This window comes from Sus scrofa, chromosome 14, assembly GCF_000003025.6.
Source record: "Sus scrofa isolate TJ Tabasco breed Duroc chromosome 14, Sscrofa11.1, whole genome shotgun sequence".
Taxonomy (NCBI): domain Eukaryota; kingdom Metazoa; phylum Chordata; class Mammalia; order Artiodactyla; family Suidae; genus Sus; species Sus scrofa.
The window spans coordinates 128,704,455-128,729,271 of NC_010456.5; the positions used below are offsets into that span (position 1 = coordinate 128,704,455).

The window sequence follows — 24,817 nt, forward strand, 5'->3', positions numbered from 1 at the left end:
TTCTGTCCACGCTTTAAAAAAAAATGGAAACGCCCCTCTAACAGCAGCAAGTTCAGTGATATTTCTGCCAAAGCGATATTTTGCCGCAACTTTTGTGAAGCTGATTGATAAACAGGATGGGGTCTTTCATATTAGAAATACTGTGGATGGGAGTTCCCGTCGTGGCGCAGTGGTTAACGAATCCGACTAGGAACCATGAGGTTGCGGGTTCGGTCCCTGCCCTTGCTCAGCGGGTTAACGATCCGGCGTTGCCGTGAGCTGTGGTATAGGTTGCAGACGCGGCTCGGATGCCACATTGCTGTGGCTCTGGTGTAGGCCGGTGGCTACATCTCCGATTCGACCCCTAGCCTGGGAACCTCCATATGCCGCGGGAGCGGCCCAAGAAATAGCAACAACAACAAAAGACAAAAAAAAAAAAAAAAGAAATACTGTGGATGAAAAATTGCCAAATCCCTTCTTAGTATATTCTAGACACTCCAATACTTTACCTCCCGTCTTAAAAGGTTTTGAAACATTGCCAAGTTTGAATTTGGGTTTGATTCCTTTGCTGAAGATTATGGCATCAAACCATTTATAAGCAAATGTTTGAGTACAACAGTAGGCTGAATGTCAACAACTATGTTGTAATTTGGTTTGGATGTGCTAAAGAGAGCAATTATGATTTGCCTAACCACAAACCCATAAATGTACATTTCACTTTTTTCTACCTGAAGACATTCATGTATGTATTTTGCTTAACCTCAGATGTATTTAAAAAGAATAAACAATTGTATCAAAATTCTTCCAATAAAATGTTTAAAAATTAAAAAGAAATAAATTTTAAAAGGTTTTTAAAAATAAAAATGGAAACACCATCTCACTTGGCATTTCTGTAGTTTCAAACATACAATATGAGTTACATATGAATTTACAATATGGAGGCCAAAGTTTATCCCTCCGATTTTATCATCAATAGATAGTTATAATTTTGAATGGCCCAGAGAGATTTTAAGGATGACAAATGTTAGGCAATCCAAAAAAATCTTGTTTTATTTAATACACAATGTTTAAAAATTGAAATTCTCAATTTTAGGTTCTTAGAGTCTTGTCTACTCAAGGTTCTCTCTAAATTCAACATGTACCTCAAACTGGGGCTCTATCTCTATTAACCCATCTTCCTACCTTTTGAGCAACTGTTTTGGACTTTACTAAATAAGTCTTGTTTCCACTAACCCTTCAAGATCAATCACAAGTTCATTACGTGGGCAAATATATACATTTACAAACAACCTCCACACAACTATAACCACCTATGTCAAATTTGACAGCTATAAAGAAATGATAAATTCACCAATTAAGTTACACATAAAATGTATATAAGTTAATTTGGGATGAATTAGAAATAATTACATTCAGTAACAAAAGCTTACTAAAGTTGAAAAGGTTTATTTAACATTTCACTAAAATCCTCTTCACTTAAAACTCTTTGTAGAAAACAGTCTTTGAAAGACTTCCTAGTTGACCTCCCCTTCTAAGGAAAAAGAAATGAGAATTTAAGGGAACAGTAGTAGCTTGAGAGAAGAAGAAAATACTTATTAAGGATTTAATAGGTGCTAGGTACTTTACATATGTTTAATTCTCCTAAGCTTTATTTAATTTAGGACTTACTTTCTCACAAGCTTAACTGTGATATATATACCTTTAAAAAAAAAAATACAAATAAGGAAACTGAGAGGATTCTGTGCTCCAATTTCAGATATTAACACTGTGCTCTTTCTAGAATCACCAGTAACAAAGTGAGGGCTGAACTCCTTAATATTTCCCTCAATGTCAGAGGGGGAAAAAAAAGCAGCAAGTATCATGCCAGATATGAAAGCACTGTCCAACGACCTGGCTGCTCCCAGCTCACTGGGTGACCTTCAAGTCACATTTTCAGTTCTTCAGTATCTCTCGCTATAAACTGGACTTCAACACTTGCTCTGTGATTCAGATGTCAACATCAGGGTTTAGATGCCAATGCTCTCTGATCCACCCCCCCAAAAAAAAATTGCTAGCATTATCTCATCCTTCTAAGTTGAATTACTTACGCATTAGGCTGTAAATGTGCTTTTCTGCAACATGTTCCGTAAACAGCTTTATAAGGTCATCTTTTAAGTCTCTGTTCAGCTTGGTTTCGATGTAAAACTTATTCTGATAAAGACAATAAATTATTTTTCTGTGCATCAATTAGGGGAAAATGATTTGTCTAAGGAACTGAAGCACTAAAAAATAAATTATTTTAAGAAACTATTCATAAAGGCATGAATGAAAACATAAAAACTCAACATCAGAAAACAAAAGTCCCATCACTATTAGTTAGTCTTCCTATAACAGGGTTAAAATCACATGAAGATAAAATGCTATTAACCACACACTCCAAATAACATGGGGAGATACCCAACATTAACTAGACCTGGATGTAATGGACCACACTTGTATGACAGGCACTTAATATCCCCTTTTAAACGACTATATCATCATCTAGAGGCAGCACCAGGCTGACATGCACTGGTTGACTTGCCAACCTACACTCCACTGCAATGACGAGTCTAGATCATTCAGCTTATTATGGCATTCATTAGGGATGCTCTTTGGTTCAACAGTAGCCAAGGGACCCAAGGTAGCCCAAACAGACTAAGGGAACCTAGGCTTGAATGACAGGTATCTGAGTCATCTTACACCATGAGCACAAATTAAGCAGAAGTGTGAAGCTGAGGAAAAAAAAAAAAACCCGAAGCTCTGATTAACACTGTTGAACCACAAATTCGACCAACCCTAGAGACTGTCTTATTTTTGGAGGTTTTTTTTTTTTTTTACAAGAGATAATACTTTCCTTTATTTGCTTAAATCATTTTGAATCAGGTTTTCTGTTTCTTGCAGTCAAAAGCATCCTAATGAGAAGGACAGGCAAGTCAAAAAAGATTGACTTCGTTCATGTTTAAGTGTTAACTCAATGCACAGGAGTGGAAAATATAAAATCGAAAGAGGAACGTTAAGTTGCTCACTGTCACTTTCGATTCTTAACATTTTTTTTTCCTCTCTAAAAAGTTATAAAAATAACATGCACATAATTATAAAACTATGCAAAAGGGTATGCAATAAAAAGAAGTCTCCCGCAGCACACCTTCTGTCCCATTCTACACTGCGAAAACTTTTGTATATTCTTTCTAAAATGTTGCTTGCATTTTGGGGATTTTTTTCCCCCAAATAAAGAAGAAAACACTTGATAATGAGGAAATACAACACATGCTGCTTTACATCTTGCCTTTTCCCCTAACATTGTATCCTGAAAAGATTTTTCTTTAAAATAATATACAGACATGTCATTATTTTTAGCTGCATAATTATTTAAATAGTAGTTCCCCACTGATAACACAGATTCTTTCCAATGTTCTGTCTTGTTTTTTTCAGTAAAGTGTATCTTAAAGAGAATAAGTCGTTTTGAAGACTGGCATCACACATACGGCCATCTCTGTGCTACAGAATGTAGGCTCTACAAATCTAATCAACAGAGAAATTGTAACAATGGTTAATAAGGGCTCTTCCATTCAAGAGAAACACTAACATTAAGATCTCATAACTCTGAAGTTCCCGTTGTGGCGGCTCAGCGGTTAACGAATCCGACTAGGAACCATGAGGGTGGGGGTTCGATCCCTGGCCTCGCTCAGTGGGTTAAGGATCCGGCGTTGCAATGAGCCATGGTGTTGGACGGTGGCTACAGCTCCGATTAGACCCCTAGGCTGCGAACCTCCATATGCCGTGGAGCGGCCCTAGAAAAGGCAAAAGAGACCAAAAAAAAAAGGTCTCGTAACTTTATATATTAAAAGAGGAGGGGAAATGACTAGTCAACAAAGACAACAGATAACAAATTATACTCATGGCACAAGTCTTCAAATGATCACCACAATGAAATCAGATTTTATTGTTCTACGTTTTATGGGATAACTTACTGGGCATTTGTTATACATCATGTTTTCAGATACATGTCTTAACTCTCTACTTTGTGAAGAAATCTTTCTTACATATCTTTATTTTCCAAGTACAGTATCTTCCACATGGGCAGAAATATAATAAATGCTAATTGAGCGACTGCTGAAATAATTAATGCCTAATTGTCTATTTCAGCAATGGCATTTATGAAATTTTAAAATAGTAAAAGTCTAAATAAGTCTTCTATGGCAACACTATCAAACATTGCTGAAATAGATTAATTTCCATTTCTAACACAATACATAGTAAAAGAATAATAGAATATGCTTAACTTTACACATTTATCTGCACTTAAACCAATAAACCAAGGTATCTAGAAAGGGGAAAGAGACCTAACTTACCATATATATGAAAAGAGGCACAATGCTCTGCAATGCTCCCATATATTGTCCAAGAGCTAGATTAAATCTTTCAATATAAAGGTCTGGAGGGCTGGCCTGTGAGAAAGAGCATAAACGTGATCATCCTGGGAAACTAGGTATGAAGATCTTCCAGCACAATCTAAAATGCAAACAGACCTACAAGTCAATCAAAATCATATTGAAATTCACAAAAAAGAAAAGGAAGAGGCCTGTATCTTGAAGTTTAGTTAAGACTTCTATCTTTGCTCCAAAATCTGCTATGCAAAACTGAGGTCTGATTCAGCTGTCTTTAAAATGTGTAACCTTACCACATTAGTTAAAAGTCCTGCTCTGTTAAAAAATAAAAAGGTGAATTCGCAATCAAGATAAATGATACGATTTTTAAAATTATCACTGAACATAGACATTTACTATGGGAACCAAACCACATTAGGGCCTGGAAGGTAGGGAAAAATCAAGGAAGTGGTATAGACTTAACACACAACAAGAAAGTCTGCTGATATCTTATAATTACCGTAAGCACAGTAATATTCTGACTGTGGTATGGACTTAACACACTACAAGAAAGTCTGCTGATATCTTATATCTACTGTAAGCACAGTAACATAACTCGGTCATAAACCACCCCTGTAGCTAACGGATTATAAACGTTATTGGCTAGGAAGTAGCATTCAAACGGTCTATACACACATGCAGCTCTGGAGAGCAGTTAAATATAATATATGATTGGCATTTACTCATTGTTACCACATACCATGTCATACAGCATCAAAGAAAAAACTTCCAATTGTACTGCATGTTGTGGAATGAATGTGTGTGTGTTTGTGTGTCACACACACAAGTTCATATGCTGAAGCCCTAACAGTGCAGCTGCATTTAGAGTAAGGAAGTAATTAAGGCAAAATGAGTTTGTAAGGGTAGAGTCCTGATCCTAGAGGATTAGTGTCCTTATAAGAAAAGACACCCACCAGGGCACATTCTCCTCCCCTTCCTCTCCCTCCCCTCCCCCAGAGCACACTCAGAGGAAAGGCCATGTGAGGGAGCACACGTAAAGAGAATGGCTGTCTACAAGCCAGAAGACCTCTCATCAGGCACCAAATCAGCTGATATCATTATTTTTGGACTTCCTAGCCTCCAGAACGAGACAAATTCCTGTTGTTTAAACCACTCAGTTTGTGGTATTTTGTTACAGCAGCCCAAGTAGATTAATGCGTTTTACAAATGCACCCATGTACTATTTAATTTTATTCTCTAAAGCTACATTAATTAGGTGCCATTTTCATATAGAAGAAACACACAAATGTGTTTGCCTACAATTTAAGGATTTGCCTAAAATTATAGTGTTTAAGAGATGACAGATCCAGGTCTTTCCAGCTGTGAATTCATTCCTGGGCAAGAGAGGTGGAGGAATGGGCTTGGCACAAAACATCAAGCCAACAAAACTGACTCTACACAAGGGCTAACTTGTAACAACCTCATAACCTGACAGCCATATCATACACAAAGTCTGGCTTTCAAACAAGGATATAAAGAAACGCCCCACTGAAAAGACTCCAAAATATTAAATTTAAACATTGAAGTTATAAAACCATTTCAGCTAAACTGTTTTAGAAATGCCCAAACAGTCCATAATATTTTAAAATAAGATTTAATTCATTTTTTTCAGTTCTACTTAGAAGCTTAGAGTATGTGTAGGGAGCTGTCCTTACTTCTAATTCATCTTCCATTACTGAGTTCTTGCATCAGGTTTGGCCACTAGGTGCTTCTTTTCACATTTTTCTTAGTCCTCCTACTGCAATAAATTAAATGTTATTCCCATTTTACATCTGAGGCAACTGGGGCTCAGAAATATTTAGTCACTCGACCACAGTCCCACAGCTAATAAGCTCAAGAACTGAGACTCAAACCTTGTTCAAACCGAGTCGTTCCATCTATTCCCATTCCTTTTTTAGCACTGTGAAACCTTCAAAAAGAAAGTTCGGTTTCAACTTCAGGGCACACCACCTACCTCTCTGCTTTCACATCCTGCTCCTCTCACATGTAGCCCAGCACAGCAATCACTAGGAACTACTAACAGTCCCAGACTCACCCTGGCTAACTTCTCCTATTCAACCTTCAAGACCTGACTCACTTCCTCAAAAGTGAGATACACAGCCCTTTAAGAGGGCACCACTGCACTTACTTGTCCCTGGGTGGTCTCTGCCGCTAAACTTTCAGCCACTGGAGGGCCAGATCTGTGTGCTATCTTTGGGTATCTAGAGCAAACTACAAAACCTGGAACGCAGTAGGTAAAGAAATGCCTTTTTTTTTTTTTTTTTTTTTTTTCCTTTTGGCATTTAGGAGAGTCTTGCTTCAATATTCATTGTTTAAATCTAAATCTTGAATCTAGCCACACTCAAATCTAAATTGCTATTTTGCTATTTAACAAGGTTATATGACATAAGGCAATTCATTTAGCCCTCTGAATTCCAATTTCCATACACATAAAAATAAGAAAAATACTAACTGTGCCACTTCCAAGATGTGTGGAGAATCAAAGAAAGTAATGTGAGCGCGTTTAAAAATGTCAACTATTACACATGTATATGGAAGCAGTAAGTAAACTCCTTTCTGAATTAACTACCCATTTGTCTGATGCTTCAGAAAAATCCAGTAACATTACTAAAGGCATTCTTTGTTAATAACTAAAGAACTGGTGGAAATGGTTCCACATTATGGGCAAACCTTTTACTCTAACTAATGAACAGAATTTCATGTTATATCTTTCTCTAAACTGCTTCAAAGAACTCTAGAAATTATATTTCAGTATTCAAAGAAATAAATTTTAGAAGTATTATAAGAAAAAGAAAATCTGAAGAGTTTCTGCATTAAAATAATTCTCCCTTTTCATTAAAGGACATTTAATCTAAAAGTCAAAAGTATGAACACTGATCAAAAGTTACACTTAACAGCAGAAAGTATAAATAAAATTGAACTCCTTAGTTATTCTTTTCAGAATTCCCAAAGCCTCAAAGCTTATGAGGATTAAAAAGCACTTTTTGCATCCAATCAAATGTCAGAACCAAAGTCTACTTAGTTGTACTTCCACATTTCATGCAGCACTTATTCAAAATCTCTTAAATGACAGACTACACATTCTAAGTCTTCTAAAATAAATCCAATCTCTTTACTAGGAACTTAGAAATAACCGTTGGTTAAAAAAAAAAAAATTAAATTGTTCCTCCTTAAAACTTAGGTTCAGTATACTTTGGGCACTATCAGGGGAAACTGCTACCTATTTGATTTATGTAATTTCACCAGAACGTATTTGGCTTGGACATTAAATTAAATTTTTCATTCTCAACATAAGCAAGCTTAATTTTCTTCCCAAATAAGAAAAAAAGCATGTCACCAGAAAAACAACCATTATTCTAAATCTGCTCCAACTTTTCATAGCAGACTTAGATTCCCTGAAATTTGCAATACAGCTGGTAGTGATATTTTAAGTCCTTCTTTTTACTATGAGTAATGCATTCAAAATACAAATGAGCTCAAGAGTTTAAAGAGTTTACTTTTCATTCCTTCCTTGCTGAACCAACCCTTGTAATTCCTTTATGTCCTTCTGGAGGAATTTTACGTATATACAAGAAAATAAATATCCCATTTATAATCTTTTCACATGAATATTAACTTAAAATCATACCAATCTATATGTACTTTTCTTAACAATGTGTCTTGGAGACTGTGTCATTCTAGTGATTCTCAAACATCTTGGTCTTAGGAACCTTTAATACTTTTAAAAATAACTGAAAATCGGGAGTTCCTGCCGTGGCGCAGTGGTTAATGAACCCGACTAGGAACCATGAGGTTGCGGGTTCGATCCCTGCCTTGCTCAGTGGGTTAACGATCCGGCGTTGCCGTGAGCTGTGGTGTAGGTCGCAGACGCAGCTCGGATCCCGAGTTGCTGTGGCTCTGGCGTAGGCTGGTGGTTACAGCTCCGATTTGACCCCTGGCCTGGGAACTTCCCATATGCCATGGGAGCGGCCCAAGAAATGGCAAAAAGACAAAAAACAAACAAACAAACAAAATAAATAAATAAATAAATAAATTTACTGGATCTTAAGTGAGAACCAAAGCTGCAAAAAAAAAAAAAAAAAATTAAAAAAAATAAATAAATAAAAATAACTGAAAATCCCCAAAAGCTTTTATTTATAATATAGGTTACATCTATTAATATTTACCTTATTAGAAATTAAAAATGTTTGTTGACAAACTAATCACATTTTCTCACTTTTAATGTTAAAATACAGTTAACTATTTTATATTATAAACCACAGTTACATATAAGTAAATATATTTTCCCACAAAAAATTGGTAAGAAGAGTGGTATTGTTTTACAGTTTTGTAAGTCTCTACCTTAACAGAGCAGCTGGATTCGCACATCTGCCTCTGCACTGAATCAGTTGTGATGTGCTGTTTTAGTTAAAGTAAATGAAGAAAATTTACTTTCACAAGAGATGCAGACAGAAAAGGAAAACATATTTTAATAGCCTTTTCAAATAATTGTGAATGCTTTTCTTTGAAACTTGACAAGTGAAAAAAAAATTAAAAAAAAAGAAACTTGACAAGTGGTAGTTTCTTAAAGGTTAGCTGACACGAAATCTAAAACTATCAATGAATTCTTTGTACCCCATTACATTAAAACCTATTGCCCTTCTACTATGAATCAGTGCTTTACACATACATTTTACAGCATTATAAACTGTCATTTGGAAAATACTGAGTTACAGAGATCTTCCAAATGATGACACCTTTCACTACACAACATCAAAAAGAAAAAAAATGTTAATATCACCACCTATCACATCAGAAGAATCTTTTTAAGTACTGGGATGTTATCAAGGTCACCATGGTAGATACAGGTTTTCCAAAATTCTAATTTTCATTTCAAAGCTCAAATTTTATCACTGGCAACAAATACTGTCCATTATTTTCCTTGAATTGACACACTTCTTTCATTTTTCAGAAAATGTCTATTAAATACCAGTCTAAATACCCATAGTTTGTCGGTCAGACATTCTTCCAAATATTGTATTGTATAGGGGAAAAAAACAGGTATTTTAACTCAAAACTCATATAACCACACAAGCGCTATTTCTCAAAACAGTTATTGTTGCTTCGGTATATATAGCTTCCCATTTCTTCACAAAGAACATTTTTTTAAAGTATACTGAAGATCACAGTTTAATAAAACTAATACCTTTCACTGCCTCAACTAGGACATTCTTAAGTGAAATACTTTTGTTTTCTGCTGTGTGAGAAATTGAGGCATCAAACACTTTTACCGACCTTTGCTTCCGTGCAATCAGAACAAATATCAACATAGCAAAAAAGGGAAAAAAGATCCTACTAATAGCAGAAAACCAGTTTTGACTTTGCAGACCCCCTGAAAGGATTTCAGGGATCTTTAGAGGTCCTCAAACCACTTTTAAAGAAATTTATTCTTATAAGTACAATGTTTGGATGTAGTATTTATTTAACCAGTTCCCTTAGATAGCTTGTTGCTAATCTTTTCTAATAAAACTCAAACCAACTCAGCACTGATAGGACTGACTCGATTCCTTACACTAACAGCCTGACAGAAGAGTGGCGTGCCAGGTACTAAGCACAAATACGTCAGCCTCTACTGTTGTCTCTTTATACAATGTCCAGCACTCAATTAAAAACACCAAAAAAAACAAGAAAACATAACCAGTCAAGTGTTAAATACCCAACAGCCCAGAAGCAGAGATGCCCACAAGTCGGAACTATTGGACAGAGACTTTAAAATAACTATGATTAATGCATATAATGATCTGGGAGAAAAGGCATGCAATATGCAAAAAAAAGTGAGGAATTTAAGCAGACAAATGAAAAGGTGCCCCCCCCAACCCTCTTTTTAGGGCCTCACCTGCAGCATATGGAAGTTCCCAGGCTAGGGGTTGAATCAGAGCTACAGCTGCAGGCCTACACCACAGCCACAGCAAGAACAGACCCGAGCAGCATCTACAACCTACACCACAGCTCATGGCAATGCCAGATCCCCGACCCACTGAACAAGGCCAGGGATCAAACCTACATCCTCATGGATACTAGTCAGATTTGTTTCTGCTGCACCACAACAGGAACTCCCTGTTTTTGTTTTTTGGGTTTTTTTTAAGTCAAATGGAAATGCCAAAAATTTTCAAATAGTTCTTTCATAATCCTTTAACATTTATTTCTTTATTACCAAGTGTAGTTTTGGCATTTTTGGAAACCATACAAATGGACCTGAACGCTCTCTTAATATTATTTTCTGGATCAAATCAGAAATTCCCTTTTTTTTTGGCCACACCTGCAGCACATGGAAGTTCGTGGGCCAGGGACTGAACATGTGCCACAGCAGCAAGCCAAGCCACTGCAGTGACAACACCAGATCCTTAATTCGCTACGCCACAAGGGAATTCCAGAAATCCCTATTTTTAAAAAAAAATCTGCCCCTACTAGACTAACTTTAGCAAAAATGGATAGCATGGAATATGCTTTTAATCTAGCCAGGTTATGCTGTGACTTTCCAGAGCAATACCAAACTGCTAAAACAAAGGTTAATCAAGGCTCCAGAAGCAATGCTAATTACATCTGAGGTGACAGAGGTGCTACAGAAAAAAATGGAGTTTCTTCCCAAATAGACAAATATATATATAATCTGACATTACATTCTCATCCATTCCCATTCCTGCTGTACAGATATTGTTTCCATAGTAAAATATTTTTTAAAATGTTAAGTTATGCAGAGGTAAGTGAATATTGGAAGCTATTAAAAGCTATACCATACATACTAAATCCTCCTAATAGGAGCAGTAAGAATTATTTTCTAATTAAAAGCAACAATAAAGAAGTCAAAGTAAGTCTAACAGACAGTACAAGGCTTTTCTCTCTAAGGTCTCTTAATTCTCAAAGTTAACTGAATTTATTATTATTATTACTATTATATGGAAATGTCTTCATTTATTTCTAAAATAAGACTTTCCTATTTTCCAAATACTCTTTGGAATTGAACAGTTAACTGAATTAAAGTCCAGCCTCTGTGATCCTGGATTCCTTTAGCTCAGCCACAAGACAATGAGAGAAATTTAGGTTCTAATCTTAGCTTTCTACTGACTGACTAGGTAACAAAGAACAATTTCAAAGGTTCAAAGATTACTTAATAAAGAAAATATCCACCAATGTTCATTACAGCACGATTCACAACAGCCAAGACATGGAAGCAACTTAAATGTCCATAAACAGAGGAATGGATGAAGAGTATGTGGCACCTATATATAATGGACTACTACTCAGCCACAGAGAAGAACAAAATAATGCCATTTGCAGCAACATGAACGGACCTAGAAATTATCATACTAAGTGAAGTCAGTCAAACATCATATGAAATCACTAATATGTGGAATCCAGTAAAAATAATACAAAAGAACTTATTCACAAAAACAGAATTGACTCAAGATTTTGCAACCGAACTAATGGTTACCAAAGGGAAACACCTGGAGAGGGATAAATCAGGAGGTTGACATTAACATATGAACACTATTATACATAAAATAATGAAGTATCAAGGACCTACTGTGTAACACAGAGAAATCTACCAATACTCTGTAATAACTTACATGGGAAAAGAATTTGAAAAGGAATGGATATGTGTCTGTACAACTGATTCACTTTGCTATACACCTGAAACTAACACAATATTGTAGGTCAACTATACAATAAAAATTTTTTTAAAAATCACACAGGTAATTGTAAAAAGATTAAAAATAATTACATATTTAAAAATTAAAAAAAGAAAACATCCAAAGAAGTCTGCTGGACTAAGATGACTTCTCAACTTCCTAGACACCTCATCTTTTCTAACACTGAGCAAAAATTACCACTTATCCCTTTTTGCTTATCTTTTAAAGGAAACTCTTTTCCTTATCTTTCCCAATTTAAGTACATAAATCTGTCTCAAAACAACAAGGTTATTTATAAAAGTACTCTGTACACAGTGACAATATACAACTGTAAATAACTTTGTTATTTAAGTGATTTGACTCCCCTGCTCATCACAAATTCCATTTTCCCGAGTTCAGGATGCTGTTTTAACTGGAATAAGTAGATGGTTCTAGTATTCTCAGCTGTAAGACAAACATGTTTTTTTACTTTCATCAACTAGTAAGTACTTTTACTGAATCTCTGCCTGGGGCCTGGCATTATGTTAAGCCCTATGAGGACACAAGGAAAAAAACCAGACCCTGCCCTCAAAGGGTAATAGTAAACATCAGATATATGGTCTGAATGGAAGCCTATAGACTGACTGAGGTTAAGGTGTCTCACTGGCAAATTCCCTGAGACAAGAACAACTTTGCTATAACAACTGCTTTAAGTTCTAGTTTGGATTTCAAAATAGGTCATCAAATAACTTATTCAGAAAAACTTCCTGTAGAATACATATGTGAAGAGTTACCTACCAGTTGTCAGTGATATTTACTTGAAATCTATGTAGAAAGGCTAACAGGTAATGTTCTTATTATCTAATATCTTCCTTACTCTATCAAGGAGTAAACAGCATTATCTGAGGAGAATGAAAGTTTTTTTTTAACATTTTGTAATTCAACAGATATAAAAATTATAGCCTTTAAAAAATATACATCATATGACTGCATGCAACTAGTTGAGTTATGCTGCCACCCACTGGACAAAACACAAATGGCAAACCAATCGTTGCTCTGATTTAAACAAAGAAAATCTGGTTCTGTTTGTTGGCAGTCTGGAAATAAAGCTTTTATAGGTAATCTGGGATCTGTGAAGAGTGAGTCAAAGTTAAGCAATGTTGACTGATTATGATTTGTTTCTATTCATTTCCATTACTAATTGGTTTGAGAGTCAAACTATATTTAACTCAACCAAGATATAGTTAGCTTAAAAGAAATCAAAGAGAGTTCCCGTCATGGCGCGGCAGAAGCGAATCCGACTAGGAACCATGAGGCAATGGGTTCGATGCCGGCCTCGCTCAGTAGGTTAAGGAGCTGTGGGGTGTAGGCCGCAGATGCAGCTTGGATCTGGTGTTACCATGGCTGTGACACAGCCTGCAGCTGCAGCTCCAATTTGACTTGTGCAGCTCCAATTTGACCCCTAGCCTGGGAACTTCCATATGCCACAGGTGTGGCCCTGGGGGGAAAAAAAGACAAAAAGAAAAAAGAATATTTTGATTTGCCAAAGAAAAAATACACTCTCAATTCAATACAGTGTATCAATATATACAACATGTTTATCAACAGTATGTGGAAAGAAAATGCCTCCCAACTGCTCTAGTGGATTTAGATGTACACAAAAATAGTCAAAATGTGGAAGTTTCATTTAAAACAGTGTTAAGAGTGAAGGATATTATATCCATTAAATTCAGCTCTCCAAATATTTTAAATATTGTCAATTCAAGTACTCACTGTATTCGTCAAAAAATACCCCCCCCAAATCTCAGTGACTTAACATAACAAGAGCTTGGATAGACAATATTCAGTATGAAATGTTACTCAGCCATAAAAAAGTAATGAAGCACCATGCTATTCACATGAATAAACCTTGAAAACATGCGAAGTTAAATGAGCCAGATACAAAAAGCCACATACTGACTAATTCCATTTCTATGATGTGTCTAGAATTGGAAAATCTGCAGAGACAGAAAGTAGATAGGTTGTTGCCCGCGGCTGAGAAGAGGGGAGATGAGGGAGCAACTGTTAGTGAGCACTGGGTTCCTTCTGGGGTGACAAAAATGTTCTGAAATCAGTGACAATGCTGCACAACTTTGTGACTATACTAAAAACTACCGAGTCACCCACTTTAAAAAGGTGAATGTTTGGGTATGTGAATTGTATCTCAACAAAAAACAGTAATTTTTTACAGAGTTTCCTTCGTGGCACAGTGGTTAACGAATCCAACTAGGAACCATGAGGTTGCGGGTTCGATCCCTGGCCTTGCTCGGTGGGTTAAGGATCCAGAGTTGCCGTGAGCTGTGGTGTAGGTTGCAGATGCGGCTCGGATCCCGCGTTGCTGTGGCTGTGGCATAGGCTGGCAGCTACAGCTCCGATTAGACCTCTAGCCTGGGAACCTCCATATGCTGTGGGTGCAGCCCTGGAAAAAGCAAAAAGACAAAATAATAATTTTTTTGAATGTGTTTTAAAAAAGGAAAAAATACACACAGCAAAGCCTTCTTTCTCCATGTCACATGCCCACCCTGAGAGTCTGCTCCATGTTATACTCGGGGACCCAGGTTAAGGGAGACGCTACCATCTAGAACACTCGGGAGAGAAGGAGAAAGGCGGAAGATTGCACAGCTGATCTTAAAGGCTTCAGATCTTTCCATACAGGTACCCACCTCACCAAACACAGTTCACTCTCTCTCTCAATCCACAGGCCAAAGCACTTGGCCAAGTCTAGCTTCAGTGAGATAGAGAAATACACCCCTAGCAAGCATGTACCCAAAAAGTAGAAAATTAGAAACCTCTGGTCAATAGCGTTATGACCAGCATATTTATCTGAGTACTTTAGTTAAGACTACAACAGGCCAAGAGAAACCAATGCTAGTAAATCAGGATTCTTGCCCTCAAGCTCCTAGTGTTGTAAAAGCGACATCCTGCTGGTAACGAAATACAGGCCAAGTGCTAAACTAAGGACTGGCAGCAACATAAAGTGCTACGGCAGCGAAGAGAAGTTAAAAAGCTGGGCAAACCCTAGCAGACAAACAGAATGTCTCTCCTCTGCAGAAAGGGAAGCGAGGAAAGAAATGTGGCAAAAGAAACCCAGTGAGAAAACACACAACGATGAAAAGACACTCCCTCATTTAAATTTAAAAAACTGTTACACAAAATACTGTTATCTTGCTGAGTTCAGTTGTAGAGCCTTGCTGAGTTCAGTTGTAGAGTATGAGAGTCAAAAGGTTAAAAAAATGAGGAATTCCTGTTGTGGCTCGGGGGGTTAAGAACCCAACTAATGGAGTTCCCGTCGTGGCGCAGTGGTTAATGAATCCGACTAGGAGCCATGAGGTTGTGGGTTCGGTCCCTGCCCTTGCTCAGTGGGTTGACGATCCGGCGTTGCCGTGAGCTGTGGTGTAGGTTGCAGACGCGGCTCGGATCCCGAGTTGCTGTGGCTCTGGCGTAGGCCGGTGGCTGCAGCTCCGATTGGACCTCTAGCCTGGGAAAATCCATATGCCGCAGGGGCGGCCCAAGAAATAGCAAAAAGACAAAAAACAAACAAACAAACAAAAAAATGGGCAAAGGATCTAAACAAATACTTCTCCAAAAGAGGACATATTAAATAGCCAAAAAAAAAAAAAAGAACCCAACTAGTATCTAAGAGGATGCAGGTTCGATCCCTAGCCTCGATTTGTGGGTTGAGGATCCAGCATTGCCGTGAGCTGTGGTGCAGGCTGCAGATGCAGCTTGGATTTGGCGTTGCAGTGGCTGTGGCGTAGACTGGCAGCTACAGCTCTGATTCGATCCCCAGCATGGGAACTCCCATACCCAGTATTTTGAGCATGGCCTCAAAAGCCAAAAAAAAAGAAGAACAATATAATAAGTCTGAAAAATAAACAAAATGGATTGAGGGAAGGTGTAGGACCAAGACACATACTAGAAATCTTTTTCTATTGTTCAGGCAAGTATGCATAAGGACCTAAACTAGGGAAGTGGCAGGAGATAAATTTGAGACATTTCACAAGAGAAAATTAGGAAGACTTGTGACTCATTTCATACCTCCATCCTACTACTCATCACATTCCAGTATATTAAAATGATCATTACACCTTTCTCCTAAATAGTACAGAGAATATACGCATCTTATTTATGGCTGTACCCTTTGCATCTAGCACAATGCCTGGCACATGGACATTCAGTAAACGTTAGCCAAACTAAACATCTAAAACTATCATTCTCCTTCCCTCTCTCAAGGCCCTTCTCTCAACTTCTAACACTTCCACTGAAACCAAAATGGCATTTTTCAGTCCTCTCATCTCACCTCTCTTCCAACTAGTCATTGTCTTATCTATACTGTCAATGTGCCCCCAGCACCCATTTCTACCGTTCATTGCCAAAAGGTCCAAACCTTCTCATCCACGATTCCTGGGGCCAGATGTGCCATAACCCAAAGCTTTTGAGGTTCAGATATACCATATACTATACAAAATGCCCAGCAGAGATTGGGAATACCAACAGAGATGTTTCTGAATGTTCCCACTAAGTTCCTCACATGAGTGTAAATGAAGTTTTACTCTAAATGAGTTTTGGTGCCAAACTTAGAGGGGAAAACTTTCATTCTCAAAGTTTTTTTCTGTATTCTGGAATTACAGATAAGGGGCTGTGGACCCGTAATTCACCTAGTCTACTGCAATCACATCTCATTCTTTCCTACTCCAATCCATCTTGTATCCTCTTACCCCACTGCTTCCTAAAATGCAACCCTGCCATTAAGGGCATCTACAGTTTGACTCCAATCTGCCTTCTTCATCCTTATCTCCAATCTCCCCCTAATACCTTACACTCTGCCCACATAGGACCACTCCTTGTTACCCAAACCTCTCCAAAGACTGCCTTTATTTATGAAGTCCTCTCAGCTCAAAACACCCCCTCCCCAAACATCTATCCATTCTTCATGACATATTTTTAATGCCACCTTCCTCTTCATTTCTCCATCTGGCTATGACCATGGAGTCAGACACAGCACTTTCATTACTCTGCTTTGTACCATAGTTCCCTGAATATTTCTTATTTTCCAAAAGTCTACTGGCAGAGATGGTGATCTAATTCTTTCTTTGGTTTTCATTTCTCTTTCTTTTTTCTAATTTCTTGAGATAAATGCTAAAGCCATTGATGTGCTAACTTCTCACTATGACAGTGGAGATGTCTGTTTCTCCTTTCGGGTCTGTTAATTTTCCTGGCTATGTTATTGGGTGGATACAAATTTAGAATTATTATCTTCCTAGTAACCGAATATTTTGTTACAATAAAAAGTACTCTTTATATCCAATAATACTTCTTGCTCTGAATCTACTTTCTGTAATAGCTACATAGCAATATAGTTTTTCTTTTTGGCTAACATTTGTACGATATATCTTTTTCTATCATTCGCTTGCAGTCTTTCTGTCTCACATTTTATATGTGTCTCATGTTAGCAGCATTTAGTAAGGTAGAGAATGTCATTCAGTCCAATAATTACTTATTTTTTTAATGCATTTTGTCTTTAACATTTCATATAATAATTGATACCCTGAAGTTTAAATTTATTATCTATTTCTTTTCTATTTGTCCCATCTGTTCTCTGTAACCTTCTCTATCCTTTCTTGACTTCTTTATTTTCAAACTATTCCATTTTCTCTATTACTTTATTAATTACACATTATTATTCTTGTAGTCATTACCCCAGGATTACAGACTGCATCCTTGTCTTATCATAGTCTAAAACAAATTAGTACTTTCACCTCTTCCTCAACAACACAAGGCCTCTGAAAACCTTATTTTATTTTATTTTAGGGTCATGCCTGCAGCATATGGAAGTCCCCAGGCTAGGGGTAGAATCGGAGCTGCAACTGCCAGCCTACACCACAGGCACAGCAACACGGATCTGAGCCGCATCTGCGACCTACACTGCAGTTGCAGCAACGCTGGATCCTTAACCCACTGAGCAAGGCCAGGGATTGAATCCATATCCTCATGGATACTAGTCGGGATCTTAACCCACTGAGACACAACAGGAACTCCTAAGAACACTCTAAATCCATTTACCCCCTTCCACCTTCCATGCAACTGTCATATGTTTTGATTATTTATATTATACTCTGTAAGATATTATCATTATTATTCTATACTTGCTTATTTATCTCCTCTGTTTTCCTTCATTCCTACTGATTCTAAGTTTTCATCTAGGGAAATTTTCTATGTGAAAAACACGCCAGTATTTCTTTAAAGTGAGAGACAACTGGTGATAAATTTGCCCAATTTTTACCAAAAATGTATTTCACCACTTCTCTTGGTTATATGATTGCCTTATCTCCTAATATGACTAGATAGTTCTGACTGAACACCAGACACTGTTTATGAAAAACTGTGGGAACAATTTGACGTCTAGGATAATGTTCTTTCTCCAGAGAGAATCGACTTTTACTCTGGTAAGCAACTAGAGAACTAGCAAATCCAGACCTTCTAAATCCAATAAGGAATCAGGTGCTGGCAACATCAAGCTGATCTATAACTTATTCTTACTATACCTGGGATGTGATCCTTTAGGTTTGATGGGACCTAAGCTCCAATTTTTACCAACCTGCCCTCATAAATCCATCAAAGCTCTATTAAATTTCTCAGCCTATTGGCCTCCTTCCAGAATAAATAAATGCTCCTAGTAGAGAAATGGCTCAAATGCTAGTCTCTGCATGTCCTCCTTTTCCCAGATCTTGGTCCTATAATTCTTCGCTTCTTTATTAGCTTCTTGGTCCAATTTTTAAATTGTTCTCAGCAGGAGAGCTGATCTAAAATCATCTAGTCTTATCAATATGTCTAAGGCTGTACCTCCCAGAGTACCTTGCATACTTGTATAGGAAAGCATTAGCTATATTAGCTTCCCCACTAGGAATCCCTGCAACCAATCAACCAGCTCAGTTTTTTTTAAATACTGACCAAGAAATCAACTGTGACTGAGAAAAGCAGCAGGGAGTCTTTAACGTTTCTGAACAAGAAAAGTAAATCCATCAAATTAACATTTTTTCAAAGAGTCAAAAGAACATACCATAAAAAGGCAAACCAGTTAAGAGAGTACTGCACTAGTGTGGGCACGAGCCAGTAATGACACCGAAGAGGATGAGAGCAATGGGAATGAAAGGGGACAGAAGCAAGTGGGATTACGATATTCCATCAACCCTGACTCTCACCTGGAAATAAGAGGTAAGGGGGAAAAAAGGAAGTCAAAGGTGATTATGAAATCTCAAGTAAAATTGATTCAAAAGAAGAGGAATTTAGATTTAGACATGAATATGAAGTATCCACAAGAAGAAATCCAAGTTGAAATGTACAATAGGCATTTGGAAAACCAGGTTTGAGCCCTCAACAAAAGCAGAGCGATTGCTGAAAGTTCCAAGAGAATTTTCCAAAACTAATAGAGTATCATTTACCAAACTAATAAGCCAATTTTCTCTCTACAGCCATCTTTCCATTCATTGGTATATCAAGAAATCAAAACTGGAAATTCACATTTTGAGGCTTTGGAGACATGGAAAAGGAAAATAAAATAGAGATGTTCACTATCACATTTAAAGAACAGAGAAGTTAAGCACAAATGGGGAGAATGTTTAAAAAAAAAAAACTAAGGCAAAATATATGTTACAGTTCAAACAATTCAATAGTAACTAACAAGTATAAGCTATACACACAATAAATCACAATAGTAAGCAGAATACTAAGTGTGTTTAGCTATTTAAGTGGTTTAATAAATTTAACAACAAGAGGTTTTTTTAAGTGACCAAAGTACTGGAAAAGTCACTTTTTCCAAAATGAAAAAAGAATGTGTATTTTTTTTTTTTTTAAAGAGGAAGCAAGTTAGATTAAGCTGCTACATAAAAACATCCAGGTTCAACAAATTAAAATAGGAGTTCCCTAGTGCCCTAGCTGTTAAAGAATCTGACTTGTTGTCACTGCTATGGCATGGCCTGGGAACTTTCATGTGCCATGGGAGTGGCCAAAGAAAAAACCAATTAAAATAATCTTTTTAAATCTCTAAAACCAGTCTTCTCTAGCTTTAAATCAATAACCAGAGAAGAAACATTATTTCATACACTCGTCAATCCCTCAAAGGATATAGCTTTTGATAGAAGATACTAAGTCCCTCCAACGTGTAAACTATACAAACCGGTAGCTATTTTAAGATGCCCTTGAAAGGCCAATGTCGTAAAGGTCCAACTCACTGATTTATCAGCCCCAACACCAAATTTCTGATTATCTGCTAAATGTAAATCACCCCACACTCTTGTTTTAGCTCATAACAACAGTATTTCATTACCAAAATCAGAGCTGCAACAAAACACTCCACCCAAGTAAAACTGCTCCCAAATGAGAACTACCTTTAAAGTCTCTATAGAGATTTCACCAGGATTACGCCACATAGTCGTAACACTGAATAAGTTAATAAAATGCCTAAGTGTCCAGAGACACAAAGAGTAGTGGTCATATAAGGCTAATTATGCTACTCTTCCCACAGGTATAGATCAAGTTTGATGCTGAGCATTCACTTAACAAACATTTGCTGAGCTGTAATTGTGCCCCGAACTAAAGACAAAAAGACAAACAAGACAGTCCCTGCCCTCAAGGGAGGACAGGCCTGTGAGGCAGCGGCCAGACAGGGACAGAAACAATACAGCACAATCACTGCTCTAATAGTTTTTATTGCCAAGAGCTATGAAAACACAGAAGAAAAAGTCCCAAAAGCGCTGTTTTGTTTTGAGAGGAGTGCAAGAGTTCTACGCAGATTTTACAGAGGTGAACACAAATAAGTTTAAGCCTAAGAATGAAGAAGCATTTGCCACACAGAAAGCAGTAGAAAAAAAAAGAAATCTTAGAACTTATTAGCTTAAAGAAACCAGGTATTTCGGTAGAGCAAACTTCATTTTAATGCTGAGAAAATTTATAAGATGATATTGGCATGTTTAATCAAGAGGCTGCTAAATGGCAGAGTTGAGACCAGAGCCTATATTAATATAAAGCAAAAATCCTTTAGTTTCCTAACACTGGACTAGTAATGGTGCAAGAACACGTTCTGATATGTAGAAACATGTAAGTAACATGTAAGTAACATGAGCATGTAACTTGGAAAAACTTTTGGGAACCTCAATATGGACATAACAAATGACAGGCACACCGTGGAGATGTTGCAGGTTCAGCTGCAGACCACAGTAAAGCAAATATCAAGAAATCAAGGAGTTCCCTGGTGGCCTAGCAGTTAAGGATCTGGCATCGTCACTGCTGTGGCTTGGGTTCAATCTCTGGCCCAGGAACTCTCACATGGCGAGTGAGTGCAGTCCCCACCCCCCAAAAAAGAAATCAAGTCATATGAATTTTTTTTGGTTTCCCAATGCATATAAAAGTTACGTTTACCCTGTAGTACAGTAAGTGCGCAATAGCATTATGGCTAAAAAAACACAATGTATATACTTAAATTTTAAGATACTTTCTTGTTAAAAAATGCTAACCATCATCTGAGCCTTCAGAAATCACAGTGGTGACATCAAAGATCAATGGTCACAGATTACCCTAACAAATATCATAATGAAAAACTTCAAAATATTTCGAGAATTACCAAAATATGACAGGGACATGAAGCAAGCAAACAAGACTTGCCTGTCACGAGGTTACCACAAACCTTTAATTTGTAAAAAACACAATAAAGTGAAGTGTGATAAAACTTACAAGATTGATTATTCACTCTAGAACTATTAAGCCAAACATTGGAAGCAACCTAAATATTCATCCATTAAAAAGTGGCTAAGTAAACTGAAGTATATCAATAAAGCAAGGTATAATGAACTGTCCCGCATTCACGATAACGAATAAAGGAGAGGTGTATACACATTGACCAGGGTCAGTCTCCCAAACCTTAGACACTTCTCTCTGAACCTCAGTGATTCCCAAGTATTAGTACCCTGCACAGGCTGTCCTGGGCAAGTAATAGGTTACCTCTGCATTACTGATAATTGGTCAAGCAAACTCATACCAGAGAATGTAGCCAAGTGGCCTTCCAAAACCACCAATTAGATGGAGCTTGATAATACAATATTATAGTACCCTGTAACTTTACAAATATTTCATAATAATATTCTAACTGTAAGAATGAAAAGTAGTCTTACAGTGCTCACAAAACAAAGAAAAAATCTAATCAAACAGAAACAGCAACATGACAAATGAATTTAGCAAATCACAATTCCATCAGTCAAATTAATGACTTATATGTGAAGGCAAAGCACAAGAGTAAAACATACTATAAAATATCTAATTTCACATTTTATAGTAACTTTTTTTTTGGGGGGGGCTGCACCCACAGCATATGGAGGTTCCCAGGCTAGGGTTCCAAATGGAGCTACAGCTGCTGGCCAAAGCCACAGCAACACCAGATCCGAGCCTCGTCTGCAACCTACACCACAGCTTATGGCAACGCTGGATCCCCGACCCACTGAGCGAGGCCAGGGATAGAACCCGCACATGGTTCCTAGTCGGATTCATTTCCGCTGCACCACGACGGGAACTCCTATCTATAGTAACTCTCATAAGCAAGATAAGTAATGTATTTTGTCCTTATAATTGGAAATGAAATGGTTTGCCTTCTGTTTTAGAAGAATATTTAGTATTAGTTCAATAACAGCAAAACCATGTAAATAAAACAATCCTTTTTGAGGTGAGTTCTTTGCTGATCTAATGAAATCTCTGGCATATCCTGCACCCCAAAAGCCACCTTGGCTTGAGGTTAAAAAACATGATCAAAGTCAGATTTCTACTAGAAAAACTTTCACTATGCAAAAGATAGCAAATATTTATCATAAACATTCATTCAATATACATTTCACTCAACAAGTAATGCTTAGCATGGGTCAGATCTGAGGCAAGGTACTAACGACACGTTGATAAAGACAGACGTGTTCCTCTGCCCCCTCTGAACACAGTCCTGGGGCCGGCGGGGGGTGGGCCAGGGGCACGGGGGAGGGGCACGGCTAAACCAGAAATTGCAATACACAGTGAACTGCCACGATGTACTGGGTGTTACAGAAGCACAGATGAGGGGCTCCCAAGCCCAGACTTGGGAAAGGTATCAGAATGTCTCCCAAAACAAATGATGTCTCGGCTGCAGCCTAAATGTTCACAGTGACCAAAAAAATGAGGGAGCAGAGGAAAAGGAAAAAAGTCGCAGGCAGTCAAGTTAACATGGCAAAAGCCAAAATACGAGATAGTACATATAAAGTTCAAGGAACTGAAATAAGTTCAGCACTTTGCAGGAGCAGAAGGGTAAGACACTAGGCTGCAGAAAGAAGCCGGAGTCCGACAACGCAAGGCTTCCTAAACCACATTAAGAAGTTTAGACTTTATGCTAATAGGAATATGATTATCAGAGCTGTACTTCAGCAACAGTCATTCCGACTGAAACGCAAGAATAAGTCAGATATGTTAAGACTAGAAGCAGAGCACCAACTAAGATGAGCATTTTAGTAAAACATCTGCGATGATGTGGCCTGGACTGGGGTGGTGGCAAGTGGATCAGAGCCAAGAGAGAAACAGAAAGTAAATGGGATTTGGCAGCAAATTGACGTGAGGATTCAGGGAGAGGGTAGAGTCAAGAATTAAGTAAATCATTCAAAGCTATAATGCACAAATCTTAGCTTCATCTATAATCTGTATACAATGCCTAGCAATAATAATATGTTTGTTAAATGAATAAAGATTTGTATTTGGCAAAAAGATGAAAACAATTTATACTAAACAACTTACAGGAAAAGATATATTTGGCAATGATAAACTCAGCTCTGCTATAATTAAAAAATAAAAAAAAATTTTAAGATACTTAGTGTGCCAACTATTTGGGGGTAGACAGAACTAAGCTATCTCAGACCACAAGGTAAGCGAGGAACAATGTCCATCGAGCGAGCCAGCACTGGCTCGAAAATGGATATTGCAGAATTGCTGGAGCTCCTCCTAGCTGTGATGTGGAGCCTGCTGATCTGCATCTGAGTGACTCTGCCACCCAGTTAATCCACAACCAAAATGTGATCTGGCCCCAGCACAAAGGCAGGGCCTGACCTTTAAGCACCGGAAACTTTCCTGAGGTGAGGAGGGGTGGAGTGGGATCAAGAGGCCAGGTACCTCCTTAAAATATTTTCCACAACTTGCGCCAAACTGCATCTGCTGAGGATTTCTCAACAAAATGCTGATGTCGGAGTTCCCATCTTGGCGCAGTGGTTAACGAATCCGACTAGGAACCATGAGGTTGCGGGTTCGGTCCCTGCCCTTGCTCAGTGGGTTAACGATCCGGCGTTGCCGTGAGCTGTGGTGTAGGTCGCAGATGCAGCCGGATCCCGCGTTGCTGTGGCTCTGGCGTAGGCCGGTGGCTACAGCTCCGATTCAACCCCTAGCCTGGGAACCTCCATATGCCGCGGGAGAGCCCAAGAAATAGCAACAACAACAACAACAAAAGACAAAAGACAAAAAAAAAAAAAAAAAATGCTGATGTCAGTTGTTTATATTCACAAATATGAGAAACTGGTAGGCAAATAACACTTCAAAACTAATAATTTTTAAAATTCCATGAAAAAAATTAAAACATACACATATTTATACTATAAAAGTCACCAAATGCTAAAATTAAAACAAATAAGGTTTTAAATAAACACTGACAGATAA

At 37.6% G+C, this 24,817-nt stretch overlaps 1 protein-coding gene across 1 annotated transcript in view; it reads right to left on the reverse strand.

The window, feature by feature from the left end:
* CACUL1 (CDK2 associated cullin domain 1) overlaps positions 1 to 24,817 on the reverse strand; it is a 67,201-nt gene that overhangs the window by 22,550 nt on the left and 19,834 nt on the right. Inside the window, exons 4-5 of the mRNA XM_003483565.4 lie at positions 4,350 to 4,445; positions 2,067 to 2,169 (exon numbers count right to left, since the gene is read on the reverse strand). Of these exons, the coding sequence (XP_003483613.3) occupies positions 2,067 to 2,169; positions 4,350 to 4,445 (199 nt within the window). The remainder of the gene's footprint in view (positions 1 to 2,066; positions 2,170 to 4,349; positions 4,446 to 24,817) is intronic.